Below are 22,808 nucleotides of genomic sequence, written 5' to 3' on the forward strand. Positions count from 1 at the left end.
AATCCCTTAGCTAGATCTAGGAGTACATAGAAAACACTTCAGATGAGGACTTGGAACATAAATAGAAAAGATTGAATGTAGACATATTTGTAGTAATTGTTACATTAGAAATTAGAAATCCTATTCCACACTTTCTCTTTTTCAGTTTTTTACAAGGACAAGACTTGAAAAGTTTGATTTTTTTTTTCTTTAGTAAGGCCTGTTCTGATTTCTCCACCTAACGCATAAACTGGAAATTTTACAAGGAGGCAGTCAGGATTGCTAAAGAAACTCATGAGAAAAGCAACAAGGGGAACAGTAACAGATAAGAATCTCCCAAGATCTGTTCAAATATCGCTCAAAGACAGTTTTGTGAGAATTGCCTCCAGTCTAACCTTCCAAATGCAGAGTGGGTGGTGAGTTCAGGGCCCACAGAGTACTTTCCTTTATTAGTCTCTTACAGTTTCCTGTTAAAATTGAGTCAGGATGGACTCTGGCAAAACTCAAGTATAAAAGTCCTCTAGAAAGATAAAATTTACAAAATGACCATGCCGAAAAATGGGAGTCTTCAAAACACTTTTTCAAATTCAAGCAGTTTTTCCTGTTTCAGAGAGAAATTTAAAAACACACAAACAATTGTTGTAGACTATCACAAAGCACATTCCTGTGTGCTCCTGTCATGCAAATATGTATTTAAGACTAATGCATGTTATAAACATATACATAGGCTGATGTATACACGCTCCAGATGTGCTGTTTCTCTAAGTCTGTGGCTTGTGTCCTCTATACACTGGGAAAAAAAAAATATTAATCATTGCTTTTACTGCTGAGGGGATGGGTTCTGCTCTCATATTTCAGAAAGGGGCTGGAAAGTGAGAGAAGCCAAACTTTTTCCTATTTAAGGCCAGAGCAGAGGGAAGCGAGCGGCTGAGTTTTATGACGGGCCCGGTGCTGAAGGGCAGGGAACAACTGATGGTGCTACTCTGAGCTGCTTCTTCCTGTCTCCTCTTTTGCACAAAGAGTCTCATGTCTGATATTTAGACATGATGAGCTTTGTGCAAAGTGGAACCTGGTTTCTTCTCACCCTTCTTCATCCCACTCTTATTTTGGCACAGCAGTCCAACGTAGGTAAGTAGGTACTGGTTTCAAAGGGCTTTCTGGGTTAATTTTGCCGAAACTTCTTACAAAGAGTAAGACTGGGGGAAAGGTCAGACTCCTGAGAATTTCCTGTCTAGCCTCTGACTGTGGAATGCTTTGCTAACCTTAATTTTGTTTTCTATGTTTGTTTTTTAAAAGTTAATGTACATGTATAACGTTCTTCAGTGGCTTAAGGTAAAGACTGTTCTTAAATTAACTTGATTTCATGTTCACTTCTTTTTAAAAAATGCCTTAAAGTACTCCCCTCCTGCATTGTGAACATCTTGGAATGCTCCCAAGCCATCTGGAATTTATTGGTCTCTTGTAATGATTTCATGTTCTCCTTTGTACACTGGTCTCTTTGCAAAGATAGGATATTTAGCCTTGCTTTCCAAATAAAAGAATGCACTAGAAATGTTTCTGATGTGAATATCCCATAAGAAGATACTAGAAAATAAGTAGAATCCCTTATGTATTTCTTTAAAACTATAACTGTGGATTATCTATGGACCTTCCAGAAATGAGCCCAGGCTCCTAAAACATGTCACTGTTTCTGTTTTTATTGCATTCCATGATTGCACATATTCAATGTGCTCAGAATTTGCCAAAACCTGTTTTATATTCCACATGTTCTGTTTAGCTGGATTTCCGCTACTGAAGATAACATGTTTTAACAGGAATATTTTTGTATTCCTCCAAACAAGGTAAAGATACAAGTTTTGCTCACAAAGGCTGACTTGAAATAGTTTTGGTAACCGAATATAGTGATCTTTATTTTCTTGTGCCCCAAATTAAAAGCAATTATCGCGTTATTTACTTAAATACTTTAAAAAATGCATATGTTCCTCCTCATCATGAAAAAATGGGGTGCACATTTCCTCAAAATAATTATGTTGATGTAAGTCTTATTTGTGGCTAAAAGAAGTTGTTAGCTATTCTTTTTATACACTATTAAACATGTTTGTATTTAAATCTTTAGTTTTGGCAAATGTTTCATAAGTATTCATTTTTCCACTCTGTATAATATCTTTACCATTTTCACAAATTATCTATGCAAGAATAGGTGAAGGAGATAACTGATATTTCTGTATGTTCAGTCCATACATACACAGAGAAAGAGCCCCCAGATTTCTTGTTTCTTAATACTGTTCCCCTTAACCCACCCTTCCATCCCCCCTCCATCTTTCCCCCTCCTTATCTCTCCACCCCTTTTGGCTCCTTAGGAACTCCCCTCCCAGTTTTCCTTCCTCACTCATCACCCCACCCCCATCCTTGGCTTATCCACCTCCTCCCCCAATTCCAGTCCTCACCCCTCCCTGTTCCCAGTGAGTCACCCTCTGCTTCCCATCTTCATTTTCATCCTCTCTCCTCCCCAGCTTACCTCACATTTTCTTTTCTTTGGATAGTCAATTCCTTTTTAGCTTAACTGTTTTCACTTTCTCCCCGCATCCTGCCCTCCTGGAAGATGCAACAATACCAAGCCTTCCCTAGAAATATAAAACATGGTCCAAAGGAATGTTAATTCCTTAGCAGCCCAAACTTCTATTCTGATTTCTAGGTGAAGAATAATAGATTTTTATTTTAAAAAAAAAGAACCCTATGTCCTTAAGACATTAATTAAAATACCAATGTAGTATCTATAGTTTCTTAACAGTTATACGAATATGAGAAGTACCGTAGGCACAGTGGGTGTGTTTCTTCCCAATCTAACTCCAGTAAGAAAAAACTGTTTGGTTCTCACCATGTTAACATCATCCTAAACTCATTTGCTTCCACCTTTGTGCTATGGTCTTTAAAACTCCAAGAAAGATAAAGTGGATTTAAGATCATATATTTCACATTCCTTGTAGGTTTTTAGTGGAAATTCTACTGTCTGATTAATTTTGGGAGATTTCAGTAAGTAGCAGATATTCAGCACACTGGGAACACTCAGAGAACTCTAAAGAGCTTATCTCCTATGTTCTCTAGAAATCCTAGAAGTAGTACAGAGTTGCTGGACACTAACTTATGGGAGTTTTCTGGAATACAGAGCATGTCTCCACAAAGAGTTCTTGTCTCTTTACAAATCTGTGCAAGTTTTATTTTATGGATGCCTTTTATTTCATCTGTGGAAAAAAAAAAAAAAAGCAGGTCTGTTTTATATTTCCTGTGGTTTTTAAGCATGCTGGATTTTTAAGTGCTAAACCATGCCACCTAGTGGCTAACAAAGACACCATTTCCATAACCAGTGCCAACATGACTCTTGCACCTCTGTGTGTGTGTGTGTGTGTGTGTGTGTGTGTGTGTGTGTGTGTGTGTGTGTGGTTGGTTGAGGTTTTGTGTGTGTGTGTGTGTGTGTGTGTGTGTGTGTGAGAGAGAGAGAGAGAGAGAAAGAGAGAGAATTTTAAAAGTTAAACATTCCTTCTATAAGTAAAATAATTAAATAATGAAATGTTACCAGACAGAAGAATACACAAACTGGTAATATATTGTAAGACCTTTTGGAAATGAATGTAAAAATTATAGAAACTTTCCAGCCAGGCATGGTGACACAGACCTTCATTCCCAGCTACTTGGGAGGCTGAGCGTAGGTGAATACAAGTCCAAATTCTGCGTGAGTTCAATGTGAGCCTCTGAAAGGGAGTGAAATTTTTGTCTCAAAATGAAAAGTTTACCGAAGTTTGGGGTAGCAGGACAGTGGTGGAGTTTGCCCAGAACCTGAGGCCCTAGCTTCAATCTCCAATACTTCCAAAGAAAAGGCATAGGCTTCTCTAAATCCATCACATCATATTTTTAAATATATCTTCCTACCCATAGGCTAATATCATCCTCACTTAATATTTCCATTTTGCTGATGATAGGGTCTATATATAGATGTTAGTAATATTGCTTCCTTAGGACAGGGACAAAAAAACTAAATGTCTTCTAAAGTTTATCTTCTACATTTTGCTATGTTAATAATTTCACAAAAATTAACTGTGAACCATGAACTGATTTGTGATTTAAAAACTGTAAATGGACTGAGAGAATTAACTCTTGTTTCATACTTTTGAGTCTATTTCTCATTATGTTTAAAAAGGAAAGTTATAGCTAAGATTAACATTTAAATTTTCTCTGGTTTGTGTTGTCCCAATCACAAATCACATGGAACCACTGGTATAAAATGCATTATAAAGTCATTGTAATAACCTTACTTCTAACAAGAGCAAATACACAATTATGTACATATCTCAATATCAGTCATGTAACTGACAGCATGTTTGTAAAGCTTGAAAACAGGAAAGGATGGGGTTAATACTGGAACTGAAATTCAATGAAATGTTACATAATTTGAGAAAAAAAGCAAAAACTTTGAACATCTGCACATTTTTACTTTTGTAAGTATTTGTAAATAAAAGAGAGATTTCAAATTCTGTACCATTCTAGAAAATTTAATGCTTTTTTTAAAAAAAGTAGTCCTTTCTCTCTATTCACTATTCAATTTTTAACTGATTAATCTGGTTTATTAAGCAAAAGGCTCAGAAGCTAATGACATAACCAGAAATTATCATCTTTTCTGTAAAAACGTACATTGTAAGTAAATAAAGTATTACCAATACAATATTTTGTTGTTTCTATTCATGACCCCTTTTATTTCCTCAGCACCTCAACAGTACTCAGAAAGAAGGGTGAAGCGCTTATAACTGACTGCATCACATTTAGATCTAGGATGGACCAGTTGAGCATTGTAGAAGAGAGCAAATCTGAAACCGCGCTGTGGGGGAGTGGGGGGGAGAAGAGGGGGAGAAAGGCCCATTAATGAATTACAGACTCTTTGGTGTCTTGCCTTTGGGTTTCTTTTTAAAGGGGTTTGGCCAGAACTGTAGGAGATGCTAAAGGAGAGCAAGGCCTCTTTAGAAAGGCCTGTTTTATACCCACAGGCACAGGCCAGGCCTGGAGTGGTAACTCAGAAAAGACTGCCACCTACTGAAGCTCTGTGGTGTACACTCCTCAGTGGACTGTCTGTAGTGCAAAGCTCCTAGGTATACTTGTGACAGACAATAACTGATAGCTCCACCTTGAAGCCATTAAAATGGATTGCTTGCAAGTCAGAGCTAGGACGATCAAAGATGAGCTTGCCTTTGCTGGACCTGGCAGACACTAAAGCTTCGGGTCCACTGTGACTTTCTGGCAATGTGGGTGAGCTAATTCTCATAAAATGTTTCATTCTGTTTCTTAGGGCTGAAAGCTTAGGGTCATTATTTTCCATGCTTACAAAAAAAAGCCACATTGTATTTTTTTTTTAATCCAAAAGTTTTAAAGGAGGAAACTTTGCTTGTCAGGAAAGCAGTGGAAACTCTGAGCTAGCTCTGCACAGCAGTCATTTGTTAGCTGCACTTTGGAGAGCTACATTAACCACTAGAAGTTCTGTCTGTGCCTAACAAAAACACAGCCCAAGTGGATTCCTTTCAGATTAACTAATCAAAGCCTTGCTTTTTCCATGGCTAAGGTCAAGCCCCACCATTTAAAATGTAATCTCAATGAACAAAATGGAAAGTTCAAACAGGAGAAATACTAAAATTGCCCCATAGAAGTAAGGTAAAAACACAACTAATCCAAAACTTATTAATAGTTAAATTAGCTTTGATAATTAGCATTGAAAGATGACTTTTTCAGTTAACATAGTTGTAAGACATTTTTTTTCTTGTGTTTGCTATTGAGAAACTGTGTTTCTCACAGGAACACTTTATGATGTTGCATAGAATTTACAGTGCCCAGGTGTCATTCAAAGGAGACTTGGGCTCAAGTTAGAAGTTAACAATGCAGTAACTATAGTTTTTGAATAGTAGTGCCTTAGCCATCCTAAATACATCTATGTATCGGATGCAGAAAGTTTATGTTTGTTTTGTCAGTCTTAGTGCCTGCCTTCCAAATCACGCGCTCATCTTGCTGGTGGTCTGGATCCCATCAGGGTGGCCTTGAAAACACAAACCTTTTTCATAAGGTCAAGAGAAATAAACAGTAGGATTCAACTCCAGATGGTATCTTCCCATTTTAAGATTAGAGAAAAAAGACATTTTGCAGATCGCTGTTACTCTTTTAAAAATCTGTCTTCGTACAAAAAAAAATCTGTCTTCATACTCATGAGAGTTTACAAACCATATGCGACAGGGTATTAAAACTGGTTTCTTTCATTCTATATTATCCTTGAAAGCATTAAAAAATATAATGAAGTTAGGAGTATCAGATTTTAGAAAAGCATTCTAGATTCAAGTCTGATTTCCTTTAACTATTTTACCTGGGTAATTACTTAGTTTGTTCCAGGTTCCTTGTGTGTATTGAGTATTGTGACAGCATTCAGCTGAAAAGTCCTTCACATGCATGAAGGAAATAATAAAATAAAGCCTCAGGTATAGTGATGCACACCTGCATTCCTATCAGTCTGTACCTACGTTCCCAGCAATCTGAAAACTGAGAGCAAAGACTGTGGTTTCAAGGCTTGCCTGGGTTACAGGTGGCATCTATAATTTGAAGGAAAACAAAAAGATGTCAGCCACTCAAGACTAGTTCCTAGAACAAAGGCTTGATCTAGCAATTGTTTGCCAAACACTGTCAACTACCATGACACTTTGAAAGAAATTAAAGTATCATGTAGTGATAGGAAAGATTACATGAAAATCTGCATTCTCAAAGCATAGAACTAAAGTTGCTATACAATAAGTTAAATATAATAAATATTTTCATTTGTTAGATATATTTGTTAGATGCATTTTGATGTTATACATACTTTAATTTTCTATTTATCTATTTTTATTTTGGCAAAATAAATATCAATCAAGTTGTAGGAAAACTTTACAGACATAAAAAAAGCATGTGCCTATACAGAATAAAACATCATTCATGAAGTTTTCTTTGTGGGAAGTAGAATGACCAGAATCTACCTATCCATTTAAAACAACACTTAAAAATGAACTTCATTTCTATTTCAAAAGACTGTCTCTTCAGCATCTCTGTGCTGATGCTAGAGAGGTGTCTCAGGAGTGCACAGTACATCCTCCACTTGCAGATACCCCAGGTTCAGCTTTGAGCATCTTACTCTATTACTTTGTCCAGAATTGAAAATGCCTCTTATTTAATAATTTTCACAAAAGTATTCGGTTTCCTTTTTATCAAAACTTCTGTGAACACAGCACCCTAATAAACGAAAGGAACATTGTGTGGAAACTTAGTCCTGAATGTCAGGTGTTATCCTATCTTTAAATACAGCAAAGCATAGCTCATTCCAGAAAATATCCTCTTTCCTTGCTTTACAACGACTTCCCAGGTTTGATAGATACTGAAGTCGGGGTCATGAGGTACATAATATCAGAGGTTCTGCTTCTGGCACTCTACATTGGTAACAGTAGATGGTCACGTATGAGGTGATAAAGCCAAGGAAACTGTGCCACACCCCCTTTTTAAGCACAGATGATTAAGACAAATAGGAAATGCTGGTTTTCAGATGTAAGATCTACTTGTGACTTTTCAGAATCTTTGTTTCAAGGGAATATGAAGTAAATTTTGGCAATAAATTAGATGCATTAGTTCTTATATTTTAGACATTCCAAGTTTCCTTATTTATGTAGAACAACACAACTTTCTAAAGCAAAAGAACATATGAAATATCATTTTAAATGTTCTGAGCATTTCTTAATTTAATGTTCTGAGTTCTTAAAAGAAAGAACTCACCCCCAAAATTGATGTCACATTAAGATTAGAATGGTGGTCTCTAGAGGCAAAAGACAGGAGTAGAATTGAGGATTATGTAGAATGGGTGCCAATGAGAACTGACCATTAGATAGCACTAAAAAAATTCTGATGTAGTATTGGAAAGTAGGACAACTATTGGCAACAAATGTGTGTGATACATTTTAAAAGCTAGGTTGAAATATTTTAAAAGGTTTTACCGTAAATTACAAATTTTTGAAGAGATAAATATGCTTAATCTGGATTAAACATAGTATTTGCTTATTTGTGTCAATATAAAACATGAAACACCATTAAAGTGTAGAATTTTTACAATTTGATATATTAATTAAAATGAAGTAAAATATTTTTTAAATATAAGAAGTAAAGACATACTAAGATCCACTGATATTGAATTCTCCACACTTAAAAAAAAAAAACTCAATAAGATTTCTAAGAAAAACTTAGAAGTGGGAAGCCAAGTAAGAGTTTTCTACCATGCAACGTTATGTTTAACAAACTCATTTAAGCTTTTAATGAGTTAATGTCAGTTTTCCAAACAAATAATAAACACTTTTTCTCTTGATGTGAGAATACCTTCAATGACTTATACATTTGGGAGGAAGGATGGAAAAGAGAAGAGTTTTATGGTAATTCCAAGGTCATACAAAAAACATATGATGTTTTTTAAAATATGAGGAATTTAAATCTATTTTAATTAGATTTTTAAATAAAATAATAATTTTCATAATAATTATAATGAAATAATAATAAAATTATTTTAAATTTATTTAATGTATTTCATTGTATCTTTACTTTTGCATGAGTATCCAATAGTTCCTTTTAATAACCTGCACACTTTATTAAATGTGGAAAGATATTTCTGATGCAAAGATGAATTATTGAAAGAATCATTAGCACAATCTACTAGTATTTTCAGCGAGTTGAGACCAAGCAGGTTGATGTCCACATGTTCAAGGAGAATATCCCAAATCAAAGCTAATCAAATGAGTATGTGTCAGTCTAATTCAGAGAACCATACATTATTGATTCACATTAAGAAAAGAGGACCCATGAGAAGATTTTAGTGATCTCAGTGATAATCTTCTATCTCAGCACTTTAATTTCATTTTTTCTTAAATACAAATTATCAGTTCTAGGTAAATACAGATGGGGTCAGGACCTAGCCCTTTCTTTAAAACAACACCCCAGACAGCCCTGCATCAATTACTCTGCACTAACCAGTTTGGTCTTTAGCTTTTATAATCACTGAGAGTGAAGCCATGTTCTTTAAACCCTTAGGAAGATCTGCCCTGTCCTCACAGTTTGTTACAGACACAGGAGGATCTAAGATAACCTCGCTACCTAACATAGTTTGGTTAGGTTTGTCTTGGTTTAGTTTGGTTTGGTTTGGTTTGGTTTGGTTTGACTGCATAATCTTTGTTCCCTATTGAAAATGTCAGTAGAACTGTCATGTTTTGTCTTGATTGGCTGTTAAATCAGGAAATTGTTAAGATAAAAAAAAAATGAATCTTAATTCATACAAGAAGCTTGAGCTATTTCATAAGATGAGTAAAGTAGTATTGGCATACATACATAAATGAGAATTGGAATTAACTCCATAGTCTATACAGACTGGATATTCTGAAATTTCTCTTAATGGTAAAGTTTTAGATTATTCAAAGTATCTAAATATGAAGATAAGGAATCAGAAATTTTAAATTACATTTGAGCTTATGAGAAAACAAAAGTTTTACTTTCTGAAAAATGTAAAAGAACTCAACAAAACATTGTTTATGCTCAAAATTATTTGCAGATGTTTGAAAACTTTTATTTATTCATTCATTATTGGCAAACTCTCATAGTAATTTTCAAGCTGCATCTAACCATACTACACAGTTAACACTTCAAGAATTCAGGCCAGGTTTTATTTTGGCATAACCTAAGTTGATTCACTTTAAATGACTGCTGAAATTTCAATTTCTTATATATAATTAAAAACCAAGTCTAAAATTTTGGTTGAAGCTATTTCTCTTGCCATAGTAAGCCACAAATACACAAGCCATCATTCATACTTCCCCTATTATTTTTACTTATTCATTGTCAATATTTGTTTTAAAGTATTACTTTATTTTGGGCATTTGGAAAATTCTTTAGTTCTTATATGATATACAATACATTATGTGATAATATTGATCCACTAATGTCCAACAGAGTGAGCAGTGACATTTAACACACAATCAGCTTTGTTAGTTCTCCCAGGACAATATGGAAGAAGTTTATACTGCCAAGATTAGCTCAATTTTTCCATGGATTTCTGAAGTAGGTTAATAAAATCCAGAAGGCCCCAGAATTAGTAACAAAAGGCATACTTTTGTTGAATGTTCCCATCTGTTATTAGAACATAGAATAGCAATTAGGTAAAAATGTTTATTTCCAGCTGTAGAAGTAATAAACAAGAGTTTGAATGTTATCTACTGGTGTCAAGCTTTTTAATATAAATGAAGTAAAAACAATTGATTTTATGAAAAATTATAATGTGTCAGTTTTATGTTAACAAATAGTACCTTGGTACACAGAAATTATAGAGGGAAAACATTATTTATTCTTAATGAAAGAAAATTGCTTGTTCCAAACTTTCTTCATTTTGATTCTTCTTTGTAAATAGTCATTACTGCATAACCAAAAACTAAAGCACATTTTGTCAAAACATTTTTTAAAATGTCATGTCTTCTCATTTTATCTTCCCACAGATGAATTGGGATGCAGCTACCTTGGTCAGTCCTATGAGTCTAGAGATGTCTGGAAACCAGAACCATGTCAAATATGTGTCTGTGACTCAGGATCTGTCCTTTGTGATGACATAATATGTGATGACGAGCCACTAGACTGCCCCAACCCAGAGATTCCATTTGGAGAATGTTGTGCAATATGTCCACAGCCTTCTACACCTGTGAGTCTGTAGAATATACAAACTCTTCAAAAACTACATCTTCAGGAATCATATTTAAACACATAAATAGCATCTATAGCATAGAGGTCTAAAAGAAATGCAAGCCATGTCTGTTGTCATGACAAATAAATGATGTCACTTTTAACAGAAAGCAGGGGATTGGGTGTAACCAGAGTAAAGAAATAAAGGTGTAAATTGTGCTACAGTTTACATATATTAATCTCTGTATCCTTTATGTGTTACAGGCTCCTGTCCTTCCTGATGGTCATGGACCTCAAGGTCCCAAGGGAGATCCAGTAAGTAACATTTCCCCAAGGACAATAGTTGCTAGTGACATTTCTAGAAAAGGCTGGTTTTCCTTGTTCCAACTGAATTTCCATCATTCTGAATTTTCTTCTATCCTGTGTATTTGAAAATGATGCCAAACTCACATGGAAAGTCTATATCTGATCATGTACAGAAAGATTCTTTTTCCCAAGTTTGCAAGTCTTCAACCCTTTTTCAATTTTAAAAAGAAAATGTAGGTCAAGATATAAAGGAAAATAATAAACTTCAATTATTCATAAGACTTAGTTTGAAATATACCTATGCCTAAGGACAGACCATTGTACTGATCATTAGTTTGATAAAGCATAGAAAAAATAATGATTCTGAACTGCTTTGTATTTTCCCTGATTTGTTGTTTTGTTTTCCTTATTTTGTTAGGGTCCTCCTGGCATTCCTGGGAGAAATGGTGACCCTGGCATTCCAGGACAACCAGGTCTCCCTGGTCCTCCTGGCTCCCCTGGAATTTGTGAATCATGTCCTACTGGTGGCCAGGTAAGAAATGACAGAATTAAATTTTCCTCTATATAATTGCCTTAGTTTATCTTTGTTTATCCTATATTTTATCTCATAATGACAACTTCTATCCTCTAGTTTTTTATATTTACCAAACCCTTAGTGCCTCTATATATCCTAAGAGCCTTAAAAGTATTCCACTGTCCCCATGTAATATGATTCCTCCTAAACTTTCCCAATTCCTCAACACGTCTATGTGACACACACTATGTTTAATAAACAGGCTATTAGCTCCTAAAATACTTAACTTAAAGTATTTAGAAAGTGTGGTAATTACAGGCTATTTCCTAATCCTATCCTAGCACCAATGACAAAGACTTTCGAGGCTGGGCATTAAAAAGTTAGCACCTCCAAAATCTGCCTATTGAATTCATATAAACTGAGTTGCCAATGATTCTATTCAGCCTTCAGTGCACATCTCATTTCCTTCTGAATCAGGATAACCAATCAGTCTGAAAATAAAATAAATAACTAAGAATGTAAATATTGTAAAGCTCTGATGTATGCTTTAATTGAATTTAGAAAACTATACAAACCAACATGCATGATTGATCAAAGGTCTTTTCCAAAACAATTCAGCAGCAAGGAGCAGCCTGGAAATCAAATGGAGCCTAGTTAGCCTAGCACTATCTCTGTGCAAGCTCTGAGCCTTTCTAATTTGTTTTATTGTTTATAATCATTCAGGACTGGGGTTTCAGCTTTTATTATATTAAACCAGATGGCATATATATACATATATATATATATATATATATATATAATTTTATTGACTTCTTGAAAAAATAATTTTATTACCCATGTTTAGTTGGAGATTAGAAACTTAGATTTTGTTACTTCAAAGTTATTTTGTCCTCAAATATTCAACAATCCAGTGTATAATGCTATAACAGTTGTGTAGAAATAATGGTCTCACTAATAACATTTGAGGCCAAATTGAAGAGGACAGTTTTTATTTAATATGGTTGGTTAAAATCTCCTCCATACATTATACAAGCAAACATTTCTGTAACATGTCTAGTATTTAAAGTCATAAAAACACACAATAAGCAAGATATACATATCATATATGGCATGCAGAAATATCAGCGCACAGTACATATTGCATGTACTAACTACAAATGCTTTGGAAAATAATTATCATCTTTGTATTAATGTGATCTGATCTATGTACTTGACCCTTTTGCTGCAGAATTACTCTCCTCAATTCGACTCATACGATGTCAAGTCTGGCGTGGGAGGAATGGGTGGCTATCCTGGGCCAGCTGTAAGTACAGACGTCTCTGAGCATTTTCAAGTATCACATGGCCTTTGTTTCTTCTAGAAACACAATATTATCATGCAATTGTACAAAGAGGTTCATTGACTCCCAAGGCTGGAAGGGAAAATAGCAACCTGTCCATGATTCTTCTATCCTAATTCATTCCCTCCCTGTGGTGTTTTACGTCATTCCACATTGCTGCTTTCTCATGCCCACCTGCACAAGAGCCTTTCCCACCACCATGCTCAGGTCCATACTTTTCTCACCTTATCGTGCAACTAAATGTAGTTTTGTTAGGGATTGCTTCTCCTTTGCATCTCTTCTCACCCAAGTCACATCCTTTTTGTATCTTGTTCACTGACTTTTACATTCCAAATGAAGTTTAAATCATGACTATTCAATATCACAGTCCATTTTTTCTTCAAGATCTCAATCCAGTATTAATAGTTTTAGAATGTATTGATCTTTTATGTTCCACTACCTTCAGCAATACCCATTCACCTTGACAGTAAAGGACTTCAAAACTTTCAAAATGGCCTAGAGTTTTAATAACAAAAAAGAGCAAAAAGATTGAAAGCTGGGTTTGAACTCACCTATGTTGGTGGCTTCTGCTTTGGAATAGCTCTCAGGAAGTACAACACTAGTGAAGCCTATAATTCACTGCATGTTGCAGAAAAATCAGCATAAATAAACACAGTATGGCAATATATTCGTGGCTCTTCAAGCTAAAGAAGAAACTTTTGTCAGTAGATCCAAAGTACCTATAAAAGAGTATTGTAATTTGTATAAAAGAAATTGATATATATTCATATATACGTGTATTTTTCCTAGAGTTTTGATATGATTTTTTTAAACTATTTGAAAATCAAATAACGAATTCAATTATTTTTGTGAATATTGGTTATTATTACATTCATGTTATGAATCCTTTATAAGATTAACAAAAACCAAAGAAAACTACAATCTATTGACATTTCAGAAAATGTCAATAAATTAAGTTAAAATTTTGTTATCAGAATATAAAAACAGTATAAATCTGTTTTTCTAGTTTAGTGTGAATTTCTGACTAATGTCTAGATCAATTTGTTTTAAGTTATGAGTGCCCCATGCATAATGATCCATGTTTATATCTAAATCTTCACATCAACATGACTGTGTTATATCAATATAGCTAAGAGCTTTGGAATTGACTAACATTGTTATTTTAGGAACTTGTTTCATAAGTTCTATAATATGAAGATATTTCCACAACATGCTTAGCCAAAAAAATTGTTTATAACCCAAAAGGTATCTATGAAATATTATAAAGCTTATCATCACATTTTATGCTGACTTTCTCTGAATTCTCTTTATTGTTAGGGCTAGCATACTTAACATTAATTGGTAATCTAGATGTCTCTCTAGCTTTATTTGAAGTAAAGTTTTCATGCAAAAATGTTTATTGAAAATGTCTCAGAACTAACCATATTCAGGTGCGTTATCAGATAACAAGACATAAAGTTGTATATGTTTTAATACATGTTGGCATTATGTATGAATATACACCACATTGCAAATGTGGGCATATATCTACTATGTTTGTTTATCATTCAAATTTACATCCCAGGGTCCACCAGGCCCTCCAGGACCCCCTGGTTCTTCTGGACATCCTGGATCTCCCGTAAGTATTGTTCCTTCTGGTGTTTTCATGAATATCTGAAGCAAGCTCATATAGTGATGGATATAAATTAGCCATTACAGCATCCATAATCCAAACAAATAAACAATTTGCTTCCCAACAATTATTAGCAATTAAAACTTTGGTAAAAATTAAAATACATTTTATATTTGTATATAACAGGCCTAGGAGTTCATAACCACTCAATTTCAGTGAAATAAAATAAAACTAACTTTTTTCTGATCCTGAAAACCTCTTAAGTCATCATAAGATATAATAAAATTTCTGCCTACACTCACTAACCATGACTTCTTACAATAATCCAGATGTAATTTACTCATGTGAAGCTCTTATTACTCTAAATATATTTACACTATTGTTCTATTTTAGGGTTCTCCTGGATACCAAGGTCCCCCTGGTGAACCTGGTCAAGCTGGTCCTGCAGTAAGTAACACTTAAATACTGCTGAAGACATTGAAAACTCATTTCCCACATGAATTCTATCATCAGTTTCTAAGTCATTCATTGGTTCATCTAGAGTGTAGATTACACACATGCTTGAATTTTTCCATGACAATTTAGCATTTTTTTGTGGAGTTTGAGATGAACTCAGAGATCTTAGAGATTCCTGACTGGTTAGCCACCAAAATCATCCACTTCCTAGACATGATAGAATTTCCTATCTAGGAAATACATGTGCAATGTTTCTGTAGATTTGTCTTATATGTATTCTCCCATGGTGCCTACATAAGAGATACATAGATCTGTGTAGAGCAAAGAGAAAGATAAGAATATCCCTGAATAACATGCCATATAAGTATCCAAAAAATGAAATGTTACTTTAACACAATATTTTGAAAAATTGAGAGATGTTTTTATATTTTTGTATAGTCAATATCTCAAAATATAGAAATATAAATAAATATGTACATATTTAGTATGACATAGATACATGATATTTAAATTTTTAATAAAATTTAATCAACACTAAAACTTAAATATAATGAAGGTATAATATTAATTGAGAGTAATTTTCATGATGAGGATAGAGGGGTGTTTCAAAGATATGTTTGCTTCCATAATGCACATATCATACAACAACAAAATGTAACACAAAATATTGATTATTTCTGTTTCTATGTTCTCATTTCAGGGCCCTCCAGGACCTCCTGGTGCCATTGGTCCATCTGGCCCTGCTGGAAAGGATGTAAGTACTTATAAGTTGAATAGAAATATATCAACGTTCACTTTAAAAGACAAACTGCCTTAAATGCATCCACTACAGAAGAATCTTAGAAATGCAAACCCTTTTCAAAAAAATTGTACCCAACAAACATTTTAGCTCATATTAGGGTTTGGGTTGACTCCCACAGTGTTTTAAACTGGATGTCCTAGCTTCAAATTACCTTTCTTAAGGGTTATGTCTAGCACTGATTACTACTTCTTATTGCTTCTAGGGTAATTTGATGGATAGTCACATTCTCTTACTGAAATGTTCATTAGAAATCTTGTAAAATTTATTGTACCTCTGAATCCCTGTGTGATGAGAGGGTTGTTTTCCACTTTTCAGGATATTATCATTGCATTTAAGTAGTAATCTCTGTGTTGTACTCACCAAGTTATACATCATTTGCTAAATTCTAAACTAATAGAACCCTTAGATGCACTTAGTTTTCATTCCAGGAATAGCAGAATTTTTTTCTTTATATTCTGTCACATAGACTCAATATGTTAATATCATTCCTCTATAAGCATAAATCTATAAATATCAAATATTCTCCCTTCTTCCTCATTTAACTCCCAATGGTAAATTCTTTTTATTGATTTGGGGAAGATCTGAACATTTCAGGAACATGAGATATTTGTACTTTCTTCATCAGTTTATGTCAAGGTGGAAGAAGTCTCCCTCAGTCTGGTCTATTGAGAAAACTGATGTCACACTGAGCAGGAGACACTCACCTGTAATCTGAGCACTCTAGAGGTGTGGCTGGAAGGTTCAGGAGTGCAGCACCAGCCAGAGTTACCTCGGGAGATTGTGTCCTAAAAAAATAAGTAATCGGAAAAAAATATGATCTCACAACTGACCAACCAGATTACTCCCTACTAGCTCCATATTTCCCCATATATGAGCCTTTATATATTCTTTATTTCTCTGCCTAGGGAGAGTCAGGAAGACCCGGACGACCTGGAGAGCGTGGACTGCCTGGACCTCCAGTATGTCTTCATTAAATAAACTACCTAGAACAGTATTTTAACTTAAAAAAAATAATCAAATTGAAATAAACATCAAAATAAATGCATTTATGACTGAATGTTGATTTTAATGTTAATTAACATCTTTCATTATTTTTAGGGTATCAAAGGCCCAGCGGGCATGCCTGGATTCCCTGGTATGAAAGGACACAGAGTAAGTGACCCTAATCCTAACCCTGTATTCATAAACTTAGATATAGTTTATAAATGGACAGAGCATTTTTAGTTTTAACACGCTTCAGGTAAAGTCAATCCATCCAAAATCTTTCAACCTAAGAACAATGTCAGACTACATTTAACTCTTCTATTCTTAAGGCAATTTTTTAATCATACTAAATTGAATGTTCTCATTAGCTTTACTTTTTTAAGTAAAACTATGCCAAATGTCTTTAGCAGTTCAAAATACTTTACATGATTTAAATTATCATGACAGATAACCATATATGAAATTCAATGTAAAACTTACCAACTATACTGAGTTAACAAATTTTAATAATTTTTCTTTTCTTTTTAAAATATTTCTAGGGTTTTGATGGACGCAACGGAGAAAAAGGAGAAACAGGTGCTCCTGGACTGAAGGTAAATTGCAACACACAGTTCATGAGTAAACTCCTTTAGAGTCTAGAACTGTGTTAAGATTTATCTTATGGGACCTAACTGTGTCTCACAGCTGTTGTTTTCAAATAGCCATTGCTTAGCTATATGTAAATCTTAAATCTTCCATGAAAGCTAATAACAAGGAATCTGGCATAAAAATGTTTTCGTATCTCACTGTGTCTAATATGTTTAGCCTTCATATATTTAAAATGCAGAAACATAAATATCTGGTAATGAAAATCAAATTTGTTCAGCAATCTGACGTTACTAAACTACACATTTTTCTTAGTATTTTCTGTGATACAATATTTGTAATGTCAAAGTGTCTGTTGCACAAAATAATAACATTTTGCATATCCCTAGGGTGAAAATGGTCTCCCAGGAGACAACGGAGCTCCTGGCCCCATGGTAATTATGTTTCCTCTCATGTGATTTCCACTATTCGTATTAACCTTCCAACCCTATTGCCTTTCTCCTTTCCAGCTGTTCTTAAACATGTTATGTTTACAATAAGTTCATACTTTGAACTTTGGTTACAGGGTCCCAGAGGGGCTCCTGGTGAGCGAGGACGACCAGGCCTTCCTGGAGCCGCAGTGAGTATTGCCACAGTGTACCCAGATGAAAGTAGGGGTGGCCTTTAATGAAAAACTGTCTTCAAATTCAGCTTAGTCAAGCCTTGGATGTAATGATATGGAAAGGAATGTCTTGCAGTTGTTCTCTCTGGTCATAATTTAGATGGCTGTTGGGGTGTTAGTTTCATACATTCATTAGAGCCACATACTCAATCCAATTCTAAAAGCCCAGGATCTAGTCCTGATACATGCCACTAATGTGGTGCCTTCACATTCTAACACTGACTTTAAAAATGTGAGATGAGTAAATTAATTTTAATATATCTGAGGTAAATTCAACTCAACTGAGCTTGAATTGGAGTTATAACATTGCTTGTCACTAAACTTTCATACTAAAGGAAATGTTTGAGACAAACTTCACTTTCTATAATATATTTGAGAGAAATTCAGTTTAGTTGATCTTGAATTGTAGTCTAATGATATTTTTAATTAATCTTTCATAAGTAAGAACATATTGAGACAAACTTCTCTTTGTAGGGTGCTCGAGGCAATGATGGTGCTCGGGGCAGTGACGGGCAACCAGTGAGTAACTTTGCATCCAATCTTGCTTTGTTCCATAGTGCTTAGAAATTGTGAATTACACATTACATTATATTATATTGTTATATAGCAAATCCATATGGCTTCTTGATGATTATTTGTAACCTTGAAAATGGAAACAATTTGTAGGTGTCCTATGAGATAGTATCTATCAAAATCCAATTCAAACTGATACTGACCCTATAAACTACACCTTCCATCCATGCCCATTATTTTCAGTCACTTGTTGACATGTGTATGGCACTTGTGTTTAATGTCCAATACTGGACATGCCAACTAAGAGAGATGCAAAATAGATGGTGATAGAATCTCTATGAGGTAAAGAATACAAAAGCTCAGAGTTAAGTATCCTGAAAGTCAGGATTTATGAAAAAGTGCATAGGAATACTGATGCTCTAACTTTAAACTTAACCCCTTTCTTATCTTACACAACTTTCATTATGTGCAAATTGTACATTGTTTCTAGGGTCCCCCTGGTCCTCCTGGAACAGCAGGATTCCCTGGATCCCCTGGTGCTAAGGTAAGCATATAGTTCTTTAGAAGAATGTATAAATATAGACAAAACCTCACTAAATTGTTTCTCAAAATTGACCAGTAAATATAATCAAATGTATGTTTTCATCTATAGAGAACTTTAAACCTCCAATCTTGTCTCTATTCTCTCTCTCATACATATGTGTGTATACATATGTAGTACATAATATATATATATAGTATATAATATATATCATATACATGATGCATAATATATTCTCATTAGCATTCTACCATCCTGATATATCTTCTGAGGGGTTCGACTTTTTCCAATGTCTTTTCTGGGAAACACCTTGAACATGGGCAGACCCTTATTTACCTTTGTCCTTTGTTCTTATGATTAATAACCCTTTGTTTTAGCTATCATGTACAACCATAGTAATAAAGCTTTAGGGAAATGAGTTCAAGCAGAACTGAAGGCTAAGCTAAGCTATTAAAAGCAGAAAGGAAAACTGACATTTTGGAATTTGTCCCTTTAGGGTGAAGTTGGACCTGCAGGGTCCCCTGGCTCAAATGGCTCTCCAGGACAAAGAGGGGAACCTGGACCACAGGGGCATGCTGGTGCTCAAGGGCCACCTGTAAGTAGCATTATAAGAGAGAAACAAGCCAAGCTGCTGGGCTTAGTCCATCCATGCCGGCTGCTTACACTAACCACCAAGCAGAAAATAAACAAAACTAAAATTCTCTTATTCCCGTATCTTTAATAACTTAGACCAAGTATCTATCTGACTTAATTCATAATTACTTTCCCTACATATATATTGTGCTGTTGTTGGATAAATAACATATTCTCTACAAAATATAATACCTCTTAGTAAATATATTCCCTAAATAGAGAACTCCAAATTCATGTGCTCTAATAATATGCTCTCTTGCCTTGTGTGCCTAGGGTCCTCCTGGGAATAATGGCAGTCCTGGTGGAAAAGGTGAAATGGTAAGCTGCCTCACCCTCAGCTCATCCTCATGCAGAAGTATAAAGTATTTAAACCAGATAGTAGAGACACAGGTCCGGGCATGGCTAGTGATAGTGTTTTTGTTGGTTTTAGGGTCCAGCTGGCATTCCTGGAGCTCCTGGACTGCTAGGAGCTAGGGGACCCCCTGGACCAGCAGGAACTAATGGTATACCGGGACAACGAGGTCCTTCAGTAAGTCCGTCTCTCGACTTCAAGGCCTGGAAGTTTATGTTTAATGCTCACAACAAAATATTGACATTACTTTTGCTCCTCCTCAGTTCAATTTATACAGCTCTCCCTCCAGCTGTATAACATCTCGCTAATTATGATTTTGTTAGTCAAATCCTTGTTGTTTTTACATGGAGATTTTGTTTCATTTTAGGGTGAACCTGGCAAGAATGGTGCGAAGGGAGAGCCAGGAGCTCGCGGTGAACGGGTCAGTACTAAGCCCACAGAGCTTAGCTCCTCAGAAAACTGCAAAGTGATGAGAAAGTAGTGAGTAAGCTTCTCAACGAAATCTAGTGACAATTCTTTATGGTGTTAGGGCGAAGCTGGTTCCCCAGGAATTCCAGGACCTAAGGGCGAAGATGGCAAAGATGGATCACCTGGAGAGCCTGGTGCAAACGGCCTTCCAGGAGCCGCAGGGGAAAGGGTATGCTTCCATGTTTATCTGCTTCACTATTGGGACACAGTAACCTTGGATTGTTTTTTTCCTGTTTGATGAGACAGGGTCTTACTTATAGACTAGGCTGGCTTGACCTTTACTGTCAAACTCATGGCAATGCTCCTGCCTCAGCCTCCCCTAGTACTTAGATTAGAGGTATGAACAGCCATACCATTTTAAGAGACAACGAAAGCCTGTAAGAGTGAATTGTTTGTACATGATGACTCACTACAGGCTGGCCCCAAATTTCTGGATTCTCCTAACTCTGTCTCTCAAGAGATTAAAGGGGTGAACAAGGGATATAAAGTGTGAAGCACCCTGCCCTTCTGCCCATTGTTTTTCTTGGCATGTCTAGTTTAAACTTAAAATCTGAGTGCTTATTTCTGTTTTGTGTATACATTTGGTTGATTGGTTTTCCTGTGATGCAGGCTATTTCACTGTTTAGGAGTTTTGGGTTTGTCTTGTTTTATTTTCTCAGTGCTGGGAGCTGACCCCATGATCTGTTTGGCGGCAATGCTCTAACCACTAAATTAATTCCCACATTCTGTTTAAAGAACTTAGTAATACAAGAATAACTATATTGCAATCTATGAAGTATGAACAGGTTTTTATCTTTTAAACTGAAGTATTTGACTGTGATGGTTTCCAGGGTGCTCCTGGCTTCCGAGGACCTGCAGGACCAAATGGCATCCCAGGAGAGAAGGTAAATGCTTCGGCTCCCAAGTGCCATTGCTACAGTGGGTATTTCTTTCATATGTTATACCATTAATGGGAGGATAAACATCTGAAGGAAATGCGTCAGGATAATGAAACACAAATCGTCAGCTTGTGACTCTAGCCCCTACTTTAATACTTCTTCCATGGTTATGTGATGAACTAAAGCCACTTCATGTATGTCAGGTCGTGGTGGAAGCTCCAAAGGAACTTCTAATCATTAAATTTCATTAATTAAGTGCAAAAAAAATAGTTAAGTCCAATTGATAATGTTGGTTGTAAGCATGGAATATTAATCCTAGTTGCTTCAATTTTTCCTCAAGATGAAAACCAAACTAAAACAGATGATTTTTAGAGAGCAGAGCTCAGCAACACATAAACAGTCCTTAAGAGGCCAAAAAAAAACTTCCAATAGTTATAGATTAAGTATTGTCAATGTCTAAGTTAATCAAAAATCTTTAAGATTTATTATCTCACAACTTAGGGTCCTGCCGGAGAGCGTGGTGGCCCAGGTCCTGCGGGACCCAGAGGAGTAGCTGGAGAACCTGGCCGAGATGGAACCCCTGGAGGTCCAGGGATACGGGTGAGGAGACACATTTGTTTGAATAATGCTGTGATGTGGTAAGAAGAAAGACAATACAAATAATGACAGGTTAAAGACAACTTCAACCAGATGATACCTTTCAAAAGTCTCAAAGTAAACAAACCAAATTCCTTTAAGAAAATATGGGTCAAGACAGACCAAGGAAGAGAATAAAATTAAATATTTGGCCCAGATGAGTTTTTAAACAGAAAATAGGGAGTGCATTTACAAGGTTACATATAAACACGGACATCTCAAAGTTGTACATGTTAAGTATGTTGTACTTTTACTTTTTGTCACATGACTGCTGTATTTCTCACTTAGGGTATGCCCGGAAGTCCAGGTGGACCAGGCAATGATGGGAAACCAGGACCTCCGGTACGTACAATTATGATGTCTCTTTTAACTAACCCAGTAAAACAATGGAATGCATATGTTGGCTAGACTTGAGTGTGTATACATATATGTATGTATGTATATTATAATTAGATTATTTATTCATCAAGTCCTGACTATAGCCGTTGTTTTTCTTACTAGGGAAGTCAAGGAGAAAGTGGTCGCCCTGGTCCTCCTGGCCCATCTGGCCCCAGAGGTCAGCCTGGGGTCATGGGTTTTCCTGGTCCTAAAGGAAATGATGTAAGTTTTATAATTACTTTCTTCAATAAGTATTTGACAGATGGATGGCCTTTAACCTCTATATGGAAATGCAAAATCATCCAATACTTAGCCTCTCCTTTAAACTAGAAAGAATATGTGAACAATTACATTTCATGTACAGAGACAAATATATAATTGGCAATGGGTGTGTGTATGTGTGTGGCTTTGCATGT

At 35.4% G+C, this 22,808-nt stretch overlaps 1 protein-coding gene across 1 annotated transcript in view; it reads left to right on the top strand.

Moving 5' to 3' along the window:
• Positions 1 to 816: 816 nt before the first annotated feature.
• Positions 817 to 22,808, top strand: part of Col3a1 (collagen type III alpha 1 chain) — a 36,807-nt gene continuing 14,815 nt past the window's right edge. The window contains exons 1-24 of the mRNA XM_031367386.1: positions 817 to 1,107; positions 10,554 to 10,753; positions 10,999 to 11,049; positions 11,459 to 11,572; positions 12,783 to 12,857; positions 14,458 to 14,511; positions 14,899 to 14,952; positions 15,662 to 15,715; positions 16,669 to 16,722; positions 16,862 to 16,915; positions 17,287 to 17,340; positions 17,722 to 17,766; positions 17,898 to 17,951; positions 18,468 to 18,512; positions 18,997 to 19,050; positions 19,544 to 19,642; positions 19,954 to 19,998; positions 20,111 to 20,209; positions 20,400 to 20,453; positions 20,562 to 20,669; positions 21,331 to 21,384; positions 21,880 to 21,978; positions 22,303 to 22,356; positions 22,516 to 22,614. Of these exons, the coding sequence (XP_031223246.1) occupies positions 1,023 to 1,107; positions 10,554 to 10,753; positions 10,999 to 11,049; positions 11,459 to 11,572; positions 12,783 to 12,857; positions 14,458 to 14,511; positions 14,899 to 14,952; positions 15,662 to 15,715; positions 16,669 to 16,722; positions 16,862 to 16,915; positions 17,287 to 17,340; positions 17,722 to 17,766; positions 17,898 to 17,951; positions 18,468 to 18,512; positions 18,997 to 19,050; positions 19,544 to 19,642; positions 19,954 to 19,998; positions 20,111 to 20,209; positions 20,400 to 20,453; positions 20,562 to 20,669; positions 21,331 to 21,384; positions 21,880 to 21,978; positions 22,303 to 22,356; positions 22,516 to 22,614 (1,758 nt within the window). The 5' untranslated portion in view covers positions 817 to 1,022. The remainder of the gene's footprint in view (positions 1,108 to 10,553; positions 10,754 to 10,998; positions 11,050 to 11,458; positions 11,573 to 12,782; positions 12,858 to 14,457; positions 14,512 to 14,898; positions 14,953 to 15,661; positions 15,716 to 16,668; positions 16,723 to 16,861; positions 16,916 to 17,286; positions 17,341 to 17,721; positions 17,767 to 17,897; positions 17,952 to 18,467; positions 18,513 to 18,996; positions 19,051 to 19,543; positions 19,643 to 19,953; positions 19,999 to 20,110; positions 20,210 to 20,399; positions 20,454 to 20,561; positions 20,670 to 21,330; positions 21,385 to 21,879; positions 21,979 to 22,302; positions 22,357 to 22,515; positions 22,615 to 22,808) is intronic.

The sequence above is a fragment of the Mastomys coucha genome, unplaced genomic scaffold, assembly GCF_008632895.1.
Source record: "Mastomys coucha isolate ucsf_1 unplaced genomic scaffold, UCSF_Mcou_1 pScaffold14, whole genome shotgun sequence".
Classification (NCBI taxonomy): Eukaryota; Metazoa; Chordata; class Mammalia; order Rodentia; family Muridae; genus Mastomys; species Mastomys coucha.